The sequence below is a fragment of the Polypterus senegalus genome, chromosome 3 (assembly GCF_016835505.1).
Source record: "Polypterus senegalus isolate Bchr_013 chromosome 3, ASM1683550v1, whole genome shotgun sequence".
Classification (NCBI taxonomy): domain Eukaryota; kingdom Metazoa; phylum Chordata; class Cladistia; order Polypteriformes; family Polypteridae; genus Polypterus; species Polypterus senegalus.
Genome location: NC_053156.1, coordinates 289,388,462 through 289,405,614, shown reverse-complemented (window position 1 = coordinate 289,405,614; position 17,153 = coordinate 289,388,462). Strand labels below are relative to the sequence as shown.

General features: G+C 36.7%; 1 protein-coding gene across 6 annotated transcripts in view; it reads left to right on the top strand.

Moving 5' to 3' along the window:
* Nucleotides 1-14,626, top strand: part of csde1 (cold shock domain containing E1, RNA-binding) — a 68,855-nt gene extending 54,229 nt beyond the window's left edge. For all 6 annotated transcript variants that reach the window (XM_039749404.1, XM_039749402.1, XM_039749401.1 and 3 more), the window contains 7 exons: nucleotides 137-312; nucleotides 770-882; nucleotides 2,084-2,203; nucleotides 3,638-3,816; nucleotides 5,018-5,181; nucleotides 8,178-8,310; nucleotides 13,187-14,626. In XM_039749404.1, the coding sequence (XP_039605338.1) occupies nucleotides 137-312; nucleotides 770-882; nucleotides 2,084-2,203; nucleotides 3,638-3,816; nucleotides 5,018-5,181; nucleotides 8,178-8,310; nucleotides 13,187-13,234 (933 nt within the window). In that variant the 3' untranslated portion in view covers nucleotides 13,235-14,626. The remainder of the gene's footprint in view (nucleotides 1-136; nucleotides 313-769; nucleotides 883-2,083; nucleotides 2,204-3,637; nucleotides 3,817-5,017; nucleotides 5,182-8,177; nucleotides 8,311-13,186) is intronic.
* Nucleotides 14,627-17,153: the final 2,527 nt, after the last annotated feature.

The following is a 17,153-nucleotide window of genomic DNA, read 5'->3' as shown; positions in this document are numbered from 1 at the left end:
GTACATGATTATATTCGTGTTTACTCTGGGGGACATTGTTGAGAGACCCGAAAAAATTGATTATTGTAAATGTATGGGAAGTCCCTTCCATTATTTTAGAAAAAATCTTAATGCAACTCTTACTTCTCTCTTCCAGGTTGAGTTTAGCATTTGTGAAGTAAAACGAACTGGCCTGCAAAGTGCAGTGTCCATAAAAACACTGAACCGCAGTATGAACTCTAAGCGTTTAATAGGATATGTAGCCACACTGAAGGACAACTTTGGCTTCATAGAAACAGCCAATCACGATCAGGAGATCTTCTTCCATTACAGGTAAGGCAGCAAGAGGTTTTGCTTATCATAAAGGGGGGGGGGATGTGTACATTTAAAAAAAAAAAAAATGCTGCTTTGATCTTGTTTTCCTCCTTGTATATATTAATTGAATGTCTCAAAATGGTTCCAATACTTCTCTGTGTCCATGCGTAAATGAACAATAGTTAATTTTAAGGGCACGGACGTCTGTTGGTGAGGAGTGCCTTTTTAACTTGGGAGATGTGCAACAAAATCTGGATTATGTTTAAGACTGTCTGGATTAAGTGGAGATAAGTCTGTTGAGCTAAATTCAACATAATGTTTAACCTTTGGTGCTGCATTATCACCTGTTGCACGGCTGGACTCGGATCCTAATTTGGGATCCTGAGGTGATTCATTGTGTAGTAGGAGCAGCAACATGCCGTATCAATGCACGTTCCCAACCTCTGTCTTTCTCTCTTATACCTTTGCATTTCAGTGAGCTCTGTGGGGATCTGGATGATCTAGAACTTGGGGACACTGTGGAGTACACACTGTCGAAAGGCAAAGGAAATAAAGTCAGTGCTGAGAAAGTCACAAAAGTTGCAGCTGGTAAGAATTTGTATTTATATAAACTGTTTCCTATATATTAAGATCCTTTTCCTGCATCCTTTTTATTTTCCTCAAGTACTCTGATATTGTGATACGTGCCCTATTATTCAAAGGTTCTGTACTTCTAGCTGGTCTGCTCCTTTTTGAGTTCAACATATAAACTTCCATCTGTGAGTGAACCAATAATACACTTTAGTGTAGCTAGTTGAGAAACGTTTTAAGCTGCTTCTGTGCTAAGAAAGTATTCAGAAAACAGTCCAGCCAATTTGTACTTGGGAGTATAAAACTCAGTGGGTCAAATTAATGTTACATGGCATCTGAAAATGGTTCATGTCATACCAACCACATATTTAATTTAAATCAATGGTTCTCGGCATAGTCAGAAGACCCAACTTGTGGGTTTTGAATTTATAAATTGTTTTAAAATTTTAACATGCCTGCTTTTTGCTTGCATAACACTTGTTTGCCAGCTAGTATAATATTGACATTATAAACCTGAACAAATTAATTTTTTATGCTTCCAAAGGATTGGCAGTGTGTTCTACTTTCTGTGAACATCATAAAGGTGCAGGATTGGATTTTTAAGACTTCTAGGATGGAAAATAAGCTCAAGTATCATCACTTTAATAGCTCTTAAAAAGCAATTGCACTTTTCATATTAACTCTTAAGAAATTTAAAAATGTTGACATTTTTAAATCATTTTAACAAATATTTAATATTACTAATGTGGTAATTAAAGTACTGATTGTAAATGATTTGTGCTCCACAGTGGCAGCACGTCCCTTATCATAGAATAATTTCTTCACATATCTATAAAATTAGTGTTTGGCAAAACAACCAACTGGATATCAATTTTTATCAGTCAGCGATGACTTATTCTTTTGCATATCCTTTTTGCTAGGATTGTGCTTATTTTACAAAGAGTTTTCAGTTTCAGGTTTTTTCTACCTTCGTTGAACAAATGCAAGTATATTGTCCATTTTTATAGTATATATAACATTGTGAAATTGAATTACTGCAGGAGTAAAATTTTCAGATTTTATTTTTAAACAAGTTAGGTGATATGGAAGTAATGAAACAATGTAAGGAGGTTGCTTAAATAGGCAGAAGTATAGAATACATAATTAGTATACATAATTCCTTTTTCTTTATGTGTAAAAGCTTGTGTTTTTAAATGGTGTCCTGTTTGTCTCACTTTAGTAAATGGAGTTGAAGAGGATGAAAGCATCCCTGTTTGTCTAGGCAAAGTGGTACGACCTTTACGCAGTGTGGATCCTACTCAGACTGAATATCAGGGTCTCATTGAAGTCATTGAAGAGGGTGAGTAATCGATTTACATTAAATCTAAACTTTTTGTGAATCGTGTTTAAAAGTATGATGCACTCCATCCTAAGACTATTTCAGATGTTTAAATTAGTGATCATTGTTGGTCAGTGGCTACGTACCTTGTATTTCTAGTCTTTGGTTGTAGTCCTGATGCTGTATTTTGATTCATTCACAGTATTGAGAGCTACCAATTTCTGACATTTCACCTTCCCACTTCAGTACATTCACATGGGTTTCTGGACAAATTATTCAGAAAAATGCAATGACACTCTTGATTCTGGAACAACAAAGATCAACTGAGGCTATGTCCACAACACCACTTTCACTTAAAAACTGAGTTTCTAAATTAAAAAGATCTTCATCCTCACTGGAGTTTTTGGATCCTTGTGTGAATGATCCAAAGTCCATACTGGACACCCAAAAATGAATATGATGGTGACCTTCGCCTACACTGGGCATTCATAGATTGGTGGCAAACTCCTTTTTGGGACTTTGTAGTGAAAAAATAGTGAAAAGCAGATTCCCTTTCGTCAGCTTTCAGAACTATCAATGCAGGTAGGACTTTGCTAGCATATTCACAGCATAGAAAAATAAATTCTTAAAGGAACTGCGTGAATGCCTTGGTTTCATTTGAAAGCAACAGTCTTCAGATCTGGCGACAGTCATATTGTTAATAAATTTAAAAAAAAAGTAAATGTTAAAGCGAGACAGCAACAGTATATATATATATATAAATATAAGTATATATTTATTTATATATATATATTTATTTATTTATATATATATTTATATTTATATATATATATATATTATAATTATATATATATACTGTATATTGTATGTGTATATATATGTGTATATATATATGTGTATATATATATGTGTGTATATATATGTGTGTGTATATATATATATATATATATATACATATATATATACATACAGTATATGTGATTAGCTCTGTTCATTTACAAGATGATTGATTATAAGCAGTACACAGTATCAAACATTTGTTAAACTAACTTGGTAGAATGAATACATAAATGCATGTGCATGTCTCTTTGCTTTACAGCTTTGTGCTTTCATGACTCTCTGTCCTGTAGTAAGTATTTTGAGTTTGACTACTTTTCACGCTCATCTACTTCGTTAAGCACCTCGTTATTCATTTTTCATCAGAATTCACCTCTCCTTACTTGTGGAGTGTTGTACCATGTTAGCCATAGATTGATACAGGAGAAAGTAGGGTGAAAGGACACCTTTTATTCGCTAACTAAATAGATTACAAATGCAAGCTTTCGAGGCAGCTAAGGCCCTGATGAAGAACCCTTGAATACACTATCACATATATAATGCATTCAGAGGTTAAGTTGTGTAACATTAGATGTTTGATTTTTAAATTATTTTCTTTTTTTTCCCTTTTTTCTGCAGGAAATATGAAAGGTCAAAGTTATCCCTTTGGAATTGTAGGAATGTCTAATAAATCAGACTGCTTACAGAAGGGAGAGACTGTCAAGTTTCAGTTATGTACAGTGACACAGACTGGGCAGAAAATGGCTTGTAACATCGTTCCTCTCCGTAAAGCCACTGTAGAGTGTGTTAAAGACCTGGTGAGGCAGTTTTTTAATATTAAGCTCTACATTTACACTGGTATCTAAAAATGCCTCAAGTGTCTTTTGGAAATGTTTACAATGAAAGCTTCATACTGTATAATCGGTTGTGCAAAGTCTGTTTTTGCAAAAAAAATTAAAAAATAAATAAGTGGTGGACAGCTGTTAGTTTTTTCCCTCCAGCTTTTTTTAGTCAAAATGTGCCAGGTTCAAGCTGCATACACAACTACAGTGATAAGTTATTTTAGTTATCCGTGCCTTGCTCACACTGTAGGCATTTCAACAGCCCAGAATCATTGAACTGCTTACATTACACAGAATTGTTTTCGTTTGATTTGCTTTTGTCATTGTAGTATGCTACAAATTTCAAAACACACACAGTCCATATCAACATCTTCAATTGCTGTTTCTGTCAATGCAATTATGCCAAAATGAAGCTGGAAGAGCATTTTGCAGTACAAATGGTTAGTGCTAAAAAAATTAGACCGAATTGTGGAGATGAATAGTTGTGGAGAGATATGGACAGCATCTTGCCAGATTTTCACCAGCTTCTCCTCAATTTCTTGAGTCCTCACATCGTCATGGAGAGACTTTCCTTTGTCTTTTTGAAGTTAATTTCTGCTTTGTCTATCTAATTTCCTCTTTCTACCTTGTTAGCTATTTCTCAATACTGCTCTCACTGGCATTTTGTGCTAGTCTTGACTATGGTTGATATGTCACTGAACTGTCCATTTTTTAGCAGACACAAGTGACAACATGCACAGTGCTTTGGTTTTGTTTTGGTGATTTTGTTGGTATTAACAAAACTTCTCCAACTGGAAAATCTTCTCAAAAATAGTGAAATGTGATAGTGTGAGCCTGACATCTATCTGCATCTGTAATATTTTGAAACACTGCCTTGTTACAGAAATTGAAAAAGTAATCCATTTGGACATGTCTTTTTAGATAATTAAAGATACAACAATATTTCTGCAAAACATTTTCCACAAAGGTATTGTTTTTAAGGCATCTCAACCTGAATGGTTAGTGCTTATGCTTTGTGTGTGGCATTCATCACTGGTACCAAGATCCTGGTTAAAAATGCCTTCATGTGCTAATATAGTGCTATGACATAGAGTATACTAATTAAAGAGCCAAAGTAAAATTCATGTCTATACATTAATATATGTATATAAATGTACTTTGTTTTTTATATAAACAGTTTGGCTTCATAAACTATGAAGTTGGCGATGGAAAGAAGCTTTTTTTCCATGTCAAAGAGGTTCAGGATGGAATAGAACTGCAAGCTGGTGATGAGGTGGAATTCTCTGTGATGCTCAATCAACGTACTGGAAAATTCAGTGCCTGCAATGTTCGAAGGGTTAGGTAAGTGTATTTTTACATCAGGTAATGCAGGGGTGCCCACACTTTTTCGACTTGCGAGCTACTTTTAAAATGACCAGGTCAAAATGATCTACCTACATTAAAAATCATGTGGGAAAAGGCTGACTCGCATAAATAAGTAGAGCCGAATAATGAGGGCAAGGAGCTTTTGAATTCAGCCGAGTGAAAAATGACGGCTGGCCAATTAACTGCGATTTTAGTTCCCTCTCCTTTCTCTTTCTCAGATCGCATTTTGGAAGGATGTCAGTTTTGTAGTTTTTATGAACAGTTTGAAAGTGCCTTTCCACATTTTCCTTCTTTGGAATAGCAATGATAGATTGACAGATCAGACAAACGCACTGACCTTGTCAGAAAAAAAATCATCCATTTCCACATCCAGCTCATACCCTCCCCAAACATTTTTTTTTTTTTTTAAATCCCTTCTTTAATCGATATAAATTGGAAGGCTAACTAGATCACAGCCAGAGTTTTGCAGTAGCTCGCGCGTTTGATCATGTGTGCGGGATGACCAGTGTGTTAGAAGTAAAGAGATTTCAGACTAGCCGCCCTGTATGTCAATCAAATGACAAATGCCTTAGGGAGGATATAAATAAGTTTTTTTTGAATGCACCGCGATCTACCGGTCGATCACGATCGACGTATTGGGCACCCCTGAGGTAGTGCCTAGCTTTAAGCTGCCATTTGTGTTAACTGTTCAATGTAATTGCAGCATTTCGGTATCTTGTCTGATTCACTTTCCAGGAGATTCTGAGAATATAACAACATTGAGCATATAATTACCATTCGCTGCTGAGTGTTTAAATTTTTAGAACACGTCTTCACATCCAATCTTTCTCAGTACAGTGGAAACTCGGTTCACGACCATAATTCATTCCAAAACTCTGGTTGTGAACCGAAGTAATTTCCCCTATAGGATTGTATGTAAATACAACTGATCCGTTCCAGACCGTACGAACTGTATGTAAATATATTTTTTTAAAGATTTTTAAGCACAAATATAGTTAAACCATAGAATGCACAGCGTAATAGTAAACTAAATGTAAAAACATTGAAAAACACTGAGAAAACCTTGAACAACAGAAAACTAACAATGCAAGAGTTCACGCTGTAGCACTACAAACCGTTCGCTATGTGGAACTACCTTGCTGCCTGCAGAGTGCTGTTTATTTTTGAAGACCAGTAAGAGTTCCTATAAGTCTAAGTACAAATGAGCTAAATGCCTCATCAATGTAATGTAAGCTTCATGCCTATTAGTATAACACCCAGTACTTGGTCTAGGATCAACGCAGATTTTCCAGGAACTAATTGTATAGTTAATAATTATGCTTAGAGTAAATTTTAAGAGATGTCAATGTTTTTGTGGTGGGCGAGTGCATTTATTTATTTATTTTTTTTAATTTCAGTCACCCATTTGATACACTATATGGCCAACAATATGTGGACATTCTTCCAAATGATTGAATTCAGGTGTTTCAGTTGTATCCATTGTTAGCAAGCACATAGCCTTGCAGTCTCCGTGGTAGTCAAATGAGTCATAAGCAGGTGCAGTGGTAGTAGAATGAGTCATACAGAAGAGCTCAGTGACTTTTAAACGTGGCACTGTCGTATGATGCCACCTTTGCCGCAAGTTGGTACATAAAATATGTGCTGTGCTTATCTTGCCTAGCCAACTTTAAGTGCTGTAATTGTGAATTGGAAGTATCTTGGAGCAATAATAACTCAGCTACGGAGTAGTAGACCATGTAAACTGGAGACTGGGACCAATGCTGAAGCACATAGCATGTGAAAATAGAGTAGAGTTCTAAAATAGAGTTCTAAACTGTGTGTCAAAAGCTTCATGAAATGGATTTCCATAGCTATGCAGTTGCAGGCAATCGTTAGATTGCTACAGTATGTGCCATACCATGCTTTAGCTGGAGGTCTGTCAAGCATGCTGCCATTGGACTCTGGACCAGTGGAAACGTGTTCTCTGCAACCATGAATCCCACTTTGGTCTGATGAACCAATCTGGGTTTGGCAGATTTCCAGTAGAATGTAACCTTCCAGAATGCAAACTGTCTACTGTATAGCTTGTTGGTTAGCAGAGGGGTACCTTTCTGTGGTTGTTTTCCAAGTTTGGGCTTTGACCCCTAATTCCAGGGAAGGGTACTGAGGGTATTTAATGCTATAGCATACAAAGAAATTTTTAGATATTTGTGAATTTCCAACTTTGTCACAATAGTTTGGGGAAGGCTTTTTTTTCTCTTCTGGCATGACCGTGCCCCTGTGCACTAAGGCAGGTCCAGAAAGACATGGTTTTACTTGTCTAGTGGAGGAAATTGGGTGACCTGCCCGAAGCCCTAACCTCTGCCATTCTGAACACCTCTGGAATGAATTATGAGCCAGGTCTTCTCTCCAAGATCAGTACCTTATCTCACAAGTGTTCTTTTGGCTGAATGGGCACAAATTCCCACAGACACAAGCCTTTCTAGGGTGATTGAAGACTCCATATTAATGCCCATGGTTTTCTTTTGGGATTTCCAACCAGCCCATATAGGTGTGATAGTCAGGTGTCCAGAAACCCTTGCCCATATAGTGTATATTTATATAAGTGCTGGATCGACTTTAAAATTTTGAATTTAGTACTGATGCATTCTTTTGCAATTCAATGCCAATAACAAAAACGATACTTAAGCAAATAGCAGGTAACTTTGTATTTTTTTGCAAAGTACCAATATTGTAACAACTAGGCAGGGAAGAAACCCAAGGGTACACATGCTGGGTGTTTGAAATCACTGGTGATGCCAGACCTCTCCTTTGTTTTTGTTGCATCTATATTTGCCTTTTTTAAAAAGGTTTTCTCATGAAATGTTAATTGTTAAAACTGGTTTCAGTTGCTGTTTTGATGATTTATAATGGGGTTTGCTAAGTTGAACTGTACGTTGTTTGTTTTTATATTTAACAAAAAATCCCCCAAACCGTTTGTCTTCTGTTTTCAGTGAGGGTCCCAAACCTGTAGCAACGCCCCGACCTGATCGCCTGGTGAGCAGATTAAAGAGCATTACTCTTGACGACTCCAGTGCCCCTCGTCTAGTCATTCTTCGTCAGCCTCGAGGACCAGACAACTCCAAGGTGCAAAAAAGTGATTTATTTATTTTAATATTAATTGATTTTGAAAATATTTTGAAACGTTTTTGTAAAAGCCACCAAGGTTAAACAGGTCTCAATATAAAGTACAAAAAGGGAACCGATTAGATAGGTACATCTGAAAATATGTCATGTTTTTAATTATTATTGAAATGGCTTGGTCAGGTATAGCAAAATATCCCATCATGCTCTACTTACCTACAAAGAAACATCAGAATGTTGTGTGCAGCCTGCTGCCTCTGCTGAAACTAATGATAATAAAAACTTTTTTCAAAGTGGTTATCCCATATCCAACATATGTATGGGAGTATATATTAGATGTTCTAGTTACTGATAAATTAGTATTAGATTGAAGTCCATTACACACATTCACTAGAAAATCCTGGTATAGAAGTGACACATTCACTTGTACAGTATCTTGACTTAGCCGCACATCAGCAGAATGTCTGTCATGCGTACAGAAGTATTACTGAAATGGCAGAAGAGAGAGAAATACCAACTTTTCCACTTTGAATCATCCACCTTAATTCAGTTCATTCTCAAAAGTAGCAATGAAGACTCGTTTGTAGCATCAATTTTTGTTACCTCAGGAACTTGTATTTAAAGATGTTTGCAAATCTTGGAGACCTTCTCTTGGTGTGCCTCCAAAGTTCTTGAGGCAAAATCTTAATTCTATGTTCCTCTTTTAAATATGGGACCCGATCTTTGAGCATCCGTATTTGTCATAGAGTTCAAAATATATTTTGTTTATAATGTGTATTTTTTTTTTTTCTCCAAGTTGTTGGCAGGTGTCAGTTGGCTTGGTTTTGCTTATTAACCTCCTTTGTGTTACATTTATTTCTCAAAAAAGATGTGTAAAACAGTAAAAGTACAAAGTCAGTAGCGTACAGCAGCACTGGAATATTTGTGCAAACAGGGTGGTGTAGCGGTTAAGACCTTGCAGGTTGTGGATTCAGATCCTGCTACTGATACTGTGTGACCATGTGCAGGTAACGTTACCTGCCAGTGCTCCAAATGGAAAAACAAATGTTTCCAATTGTATCTCAGATGATGTAAGTCGCATTTGAGAAAGATGTTTAGCCAAGTCATAACATTAATATTGTCCGTCAGCAAGTTACAAAAACGGGCATGACAGTTGGTACATGTGTAGCTAATGCATTTCAAAGTGCAATAATATTTAAAGTGGCAACGGTGGGCAAAAATGTAAGGAAACAAAGTGCAGGTTGTTTGAAAACCTTTCATTTTCTCTGCCTTTCGTAGAGGGGACAATAGTGTCATCCCTAAATCTCCATTTGCTAAACTGAAAGGGTTAAATTCTTTTACCATGCTTATATTAACGTCACCTGTTTGTTGTTTGGTATAAATCTTATAATTGATATTTAACCCACTTCCTGTTGTCCAAATGACTTGAAATGTTGCACACTTTCTCACTTCCGATGACAATACATGAATCGATAATCAGTTTCACAAATTGGTCAATTCATGTTAATTAAGAAATGAAATTTTCATATGAAGAATATAGTTCCAAGATTTCACCAATAGATGGCACTAGTAATGGATAGAAATATTAAAGGTGTTATAAAAATTAAAATTAAACTAAATTAAAATTATACTAAACAAAACCAAGACCAAAAAGTTGAATATATATATATATATATATATATATATATATATATATATATATATATATATATATATATATATATATATATATATATATATATATATATATACACACAAAATACTTTTTTTTAAAAAAAAAAAAAAAAAAACATGCTTAAGTGTACTAAAAGGTAAAAAAAAATAAGTCTCTCATACATCACTCGCAAACTAAAAGGTGGCCGCTTTTCATCAATCAACATTCAAAAAACACTTCTTAAAATCTTAGCAAAGCGGCCACCTTTTCCTTTTATGAGTGATTGATGTATGAGAGACTTATTTTTTTGCTTTTTAGTACATTTTTTAACTTTAAGCATGGTTTTTAAAAAATTTTTTTATTGCCTTGTCGCTCATACTTCCACATTCCTTCAATCAATCTCTAGTTCCTTCTTGGCGGAAATCTTTAGGTCTATTATGTCTGTTATATCAAGATCAAAATTGCCTACATTACTCCAGGAGGTCCCATAAACACATTTCATATTTTAAGCATAATCTCCTATGACTGACAAATATATAAATACATGCGAAGTGTGATCAAAAAGTACAGTGAATGTTGATGCAGAGCACCATCCAGGAGCAACACAAAACAATTCAGTGCCGGTTCTGACATGTCCATCCTAGAGCCAAGTTCGTGAAAAGTTTCAACTGGCTTAATACTGTCAGTCATTGGTGAGCCACTGTTGATTTCAAGTGGGTTTTTCAAGTTTGCCGTTAATAATGGATATCGAGCAACGCATTAACATGACACTACACCAACAGTTAAGACTGTTTACAAGTGGTTTGATCAACTTCGTAATGGGTCTGACTCGGTTGAAGACGAGAAAAGATCAGGATGTCCTTCAACATCAATAACCAAGGAAAATGTTGAAACGGTTTCATTCTTCGTCATAACAACGCTACTTGTCACACATCCCTTCTAGTACGACCATTTCTGTTGAATAAAAACATTACGCTGTGTCCGCATCCAACTTATTCGCCGCATCTGGCACCGAGCTTCTTCTGGCTGTTCCCTAAATTGAAAATGACCATGAAAGGCAAAACGTTTCAATCTATTGAGGACATCCAGGCAGCCATGACAGCCCAACTAAAGACACTCTCGAAAGAAAACTTCCAGAACTGCTTCACAAAGTGGCAGGAGCTTTGGGATAAGCGCATTCAAAGTGGAGGAGAGTATTTTGAGGGTGACTAGCAGTTGTAAATCTTCCTGCAATAAACGTTTCTTTTTTAAAACATTCACTGTATTTCTTGATCACACCTCATACGGTGCAGTGTAAACTAACTTCCCATTAGTCATTTTGATTCCTTCTATACACTGTGTAACTGGACAGTGATGAGTCCACTGTGATTCCAAGGTCCTTCTCATAAATGGTTTCAAGTTAAGACTCTTCTATTATGTATTCATATACCTCACATGTACTTAAATATGTTAGTTTACATTTATTTATATAAAATTGCATTTGCAACCAGTCAGACCAAGTGCTGAGTTCTGTTTTCTTGGTGCAGTCCTCCATTTTTAAGACATTCCTATTTGCATTAAGACCTGTTAACTTCCATCTGTGATTCCTTGGTAAGTTATAAAGATACTGGTTTCAGCCCAAGCGAGTTAAAAATGGAATGTTTCCTCAATTTCAAAGACATGCCTGTTTTACCCCATTCTGAATGAAAATTTCCTTTAACAAGGTAAACAAAATGAAAAAACTAGTTTATATTAGTGGAACTAAAACCATGGCAAAAGGACATAGGACAGTGCCATTTGAGAAAAGTGTTTATTTTAAATATACTTTTGGCAGTCTAGGAGCAAGGACGTATAACTAATATAGTGATGTATGCAATTACGTATATCACTTCAGTTTCTCCATAACCTGTAACGCTGGCAAAATTGTGCTACATGATGTTGCATTTCGAACATCTGCACATAATGAAGCAAGTTTAGATAAGATTTTAAGATTAGGAAGTGTGATGTGAACTCCAGGGTTTACAAAATATGTAAACTGGAATGCAAAGGAGCATGGCCTCCCATGATGAGTGTCTCTAAATTGCATTCTTTCAGGTGAGGTATTTTCTTGACCTCAGAAGTAAAGCATTTGTGGAATCATCTCCAAAATATCCACATTCAGACCCAAAGCGTTTCATCAGTCTGTCTAAATTCAGGAAACACATTTTTATTTTTAATGACCTTGAGGTTTACAGAAGCATTTGTGGCTTCATTCCACTGCATAATATGAGCAGAATTCCAACCTTAAATTAAAACTGTGTTTTCTGCATTCCTGTCTTTGACATTTAGATTAGTCATTTTTTCCAAAGTAGTAATGTTTTTGTTTCTGTTTATTTTTTCTGTAGCCCTTTTTAGTTCTGCTGTTTTTGTCGTAACCCCCCATCCCAAAAATCCCAATCCCCCAACCCAATGTCTATGGCTTCAAAAGCCCTTCTTTAACAGTTCTATAGGTGCTAGGGTTACTTTGCTACTACCTCTGTTTTGGTTTAAAGCAAAGGGGTTTTTTTTTTTCTTACTCCGTTACAGCGTATGCATTTGATCTGTATTCCAATTTGCTTCGACGTAACTGCTTTGTATGTTTCATTACTCTGTATTGTATTTATTTAGAAGCTTTTTCACATTTACATTTTTAAATCCGGTATGACTTCCACAGTTTAATGCAAGGTTAGCTCCCTTCAACCCCTTACTTCAAATGTTTTTTTTTTCTAATGGTCAGTGCAGCGTGTTTATGCTAGAGCTAGAGGGAGGGATATGCATGGGGTGATGCTGTGATTTTTGTTTTAACATCAGCCCCACCATTCTTTCTTCTCTATTTTCTTCATGTGTTATTTTGGGGGATCAGTTGAATTTGAGTGTTGATGTGTACTTTGAGGTTGGTATGTAATTTCCTGTGATGGCATATGTGCATATAATCATAATTAAAAAAATTCTCGAGGAATGCGTAGCTACTCTTCACCTGAGAAGGAGATTGTAAAACATACAGCTATGTTAAATTTCCTCAAGAGAAGCCCTCAAATGTTAGTCTTTTTTTATTTGATATATAACGAAGGAAGTATTAGAAACAAGATTTTTTTTCTTTATAAAATACAGAAATTTGTTTACACATAAAGAAATTGCATGAAAACCACTACTGGGGGCACACTGTAAAACTTGACACACACTGTCTGTGTCTTTCTTTTACTTTAATTTGTTCCTTCTCTTTTTCAGGGCTTCAGCAGCGAGAGAAAAATACGTCAAGCTGGTGTCATCGACTGAATTTTTTTTTTTTTTCTTTTAATTATCTCCCATAGCTTAATTATTCTCAACCAGGATTTAAAGAATGATGATGAAACGGTTTGTCAATGCAGTTGTCAAAATTAGTTGCTGCTTAGCAACATGTGCCACCTACCCATGCAATTAAACAAGTCCTGTTTTTCTAAAAAGAATTGAGGGGCTTGGAAGCGAAGAGTCCAGGTAGTTGTCAAGTGGCCCAAATGGTTATTTTCAGGAAGTAATTTTCTGAAGTGTAAGCAGCAGGAATTTGAATAAAGATTTTGTTTTTAACCCTTAAGATCTGAAACACCTGCAACTATGTGTGTTGAATTCTCTAACGTAGCAGTTATTATACCACTGTTCAAAGGGGACTTGATCTCTACTTTCTGCCTTCCTTCTGAGTGTAAGAGACAAGTGAGTTGCGTGTGTGTGTGGGTGTGCCCGTCCCAAACCCCCACCCCCCCATGTCACATGCAGGTATCCATTCAACTCGAGGTACACTTTTTTGAAGTCCTAGTTGATGCATTGGGTTTGTTTTAGTTATTGAACTCACACTTCCTCTCTCTGTCCCCCCTCTTTTAATGCATTATCCCATATTGTGACATCGCTTCTGTCTTATACTTGCTTGGATTTTAGAAGTATGCTTTTATTTTCATTCAGTATTGCCACTTTATTTTTTTAATTTGTATATTACCTCTAATAAAAGCTGCTTCTTGGTTGGAATATTAGCAGGGTGGTGTGGCAAGGTGGCATCGATTTTCTGTCTTTATTCTGTACATTGCTGTATTACATGTGCCGATGAGGCTGTGCCCTGATGTACTTTTTCAAGAATTTTTTATATATCTTTTTTCTTTTTCTTTCTTGCTTTCCTTTTTCCTCTTCTCATTCCTGAAACCATATTAATGAGTCGAAACAAATGTGCCTAAAGATCTTTCCTTTTTAAGCCGGCACCCAAAATTAAAAATTAAAAAAAAAAAAGAACAAACTCTTTCGGACTGCTATTCTATAGAACTTTTAAAAATGCAAGTTTGCATCTGAACGATAACAAATGGGTTGAGCTATATATATATATATATATATATATATGTATGTAACGTGTGCTTTCAATTTTTTTTCTCTCCTAAAAATTCTGACATCACAAAAAATTTGCTACAAAAATTAAAATTAAACACAAAGATAGGTAAAGTTCAAGATTTCAATACTGTGGTGTAGAGGCTGTTTTAGGATTTCTGTTGCACACACCCACATGTATCTGTGGGTATCTGTTTGGTTTGTTGGGGGGGGGGGGGGGATGGCTCAGTTCTTGCAGAAACGCAAAGCTTTCTCCTGTGTAACTTTGTTAATGGTCTTGAATGAAACCAAATAGAAATAAAGTTTTACGAAAATTTTGAGAAAGTGATGTTCTGTATTTGTTTTTCCCTTTACTAAAGCTCTGAGAATGTCATTCATGGTCTTGTCTGTAACTTGTCCTCTCGTCTACAACGGCGCCGATTCCATAATGTTATGCTTATGGATAGAAATGGTTGGTGAACTTGTTAGTGTTGTTGCCATTTAAACTGCTTATAAGAGGTTAACATGAGGGTCTAAAGACTCTCTGCAACATAAGGCACAAGACTGGAACCATCCCTGGGTTATGGTTTGGTAGGGACACTTGGTGTACATGTTGGTTATGTAGTCAATTTACTCACATGATGGTCTGAGTCGGCTCCCTGTTCCGTGTGGGAGTCTCTTGAACCCTGATTGTAGTAATCATAAAAACAAGTTGAGCCGGGCAATTGAGTGGGCTAAACATCCAGACAAAAGGGGTAGGTGCAGAAGAGAAAGAGTGCTTTTATTAAAATCAATGCAAAAAACAAATTGCGTTCAGTAAGTGCAGAGTGCCAACTTCCAAATAAATAAGTAACCCATAAAAACAAATGCTCTTTGAGGTAAAAATCCCATAACTAAAGAGTCCTTTAAAGCAAGGTTGAAATCGCTAAGCAGGACAGTTTTTTTTAAAAATTCATGACCTTGGTGCCTCTTCTAAAACTGATGTCTGCTCTGGCGACCCCACACGGTATTTTGCATCAGAGGAGATGCCCAACCGACAGACAGAGCCAACTTTCTTTTTCAGGCTTGGGTGTCTACTGTCCATGGCTCCCTGGCAGAGTGTTGTGGCAAAAATCCTTTTGTTCCGTTATCTCTCGCTGCCGTCAAGGGCCTTACATGGGAGCGAGCTTCGTATCGCTCCACGCTCCCATTAAACACTCAGTGGGAGTGATCTAATGTAGCCCCAAGCGTTGACCTCGAGATTCACCCATAGGCTCTCCTCCCAGCTGCTTTCTTCTTGTTTTCCATACCCTGGTGTCTCCTAGTCCTGCCATGTCTCTTTCTCTCCAACCCCATAGTTTAACCTCCCTCCTTTTCTTCTTCTTCTTTGCATGCTTCTCTTGCCTCCCACGCTACTGGGTGCTAGTGTGGATGTGCTGCTCCCTTTTGAGGTGGTAATGATTTTGCACGTGTTTTTGCAATTAGCCAGACGCCCCAATTGTCCGTTGAGCGAGCCACTTTCATGCACACCCACACCCGATTCCAAATCTGCACACACTGGCATGATTATTTAAAGTTTTCCTGATGCCACGGACCGCTTATCACAACACACTGTTTGCTAAAATATTGTGAAATAGAAAGTTCTGGGGGGAAAAAAAATACATCATAAACCGGAAATGCAATTCACGAGATTTTTTTTTTTTAATTGAAGACGGGGCACTTGACCAATGAATGAGGGGGGGAAGGCCGCTCTTCAATACAGAAGCTCATTATTTTATATATTTTTTTTTTATTTAAACATTCTTAATAGTGTTAAAAGTAATGTTTGTGATATGGGTGTTTCTGTTGCGCTGTATTCACGTGCAACTTCAGTTTTGCAGTTCATAACATTCATTGCAGTTGATTTTGTTACTTGGTCTGCCAAAAAAAAATTTTGTTAATTTTGTTTTTCATGTAAATAAAGACCAGATTATATACGTATTACATTTTTCTCCTAATGCATTTTGACCATAATGTTGGCATTTCTGGCTGACCAGATTGTATATTTTATACAGCTGACTAAAGGTGCCTTCATTTACGTTATCTTAGCGAGTCACAGGATCTCAGTGGTGCTCCCGGTAGGCCGGTTGAATAATGTGCCATGGCCAACAAGTCGCTCCGATATAATCTCACTCTTATTTTAACTTTGGTCATTGGAGCAGGCTCAGTGTCCATGAGAGCGGACAACAATGAATGGAGCGCAGCGACGCAAAGAATGCGGGCGTTTTGAAATTTGGAAACCAAAGAGAGGCTCGTCCCTCCAACGTCTCGTGTTTTATGTACTGAAACAGTGGGGGTTTGGTGTCCTGAGACGGGGGTTTACACTCGTCCTGGTTGGTAACCCTTTGTTGCAGTGCCAGCTCTGAGGCTGCATGCCTATTGGCTGTCACATAAAAGGGCAAGCACAGTTGTGCTGGAAAGTTGGCGTTCATTGGGCAAAGTCGTTTACATTGACGCATGGTTCAGAAACTAGATCAGCTACTTCATTTGACAAATCTGACACAACTCCACGAATAGAAGCTGCATATTGCGATAACCGATTTAAGAGGAAAAGTTGGCATTAGGTCACAAATCCGAGTTCAGGTAGCACTGTTTTTTATCTGAATTGTTGCCCTTCTGGAACTCTGAACTCTTAAGGGTGTTCACTGTTTGTCTTGTAAACTCGTTTCGCCCCCCCCCATATCTCCTAGCATATACAGGTGGCAGTCATAAAATTAGAATATCATGACAAAGTTGATTTATTTCAGTAATTCCATTCAAAAAGTGAAACTTGTATATTAGATTCATTCATTACACACAGACTGATGTATTTCTATTTCTTTTAATTTTGATGATTATAACTGACAACTAATGA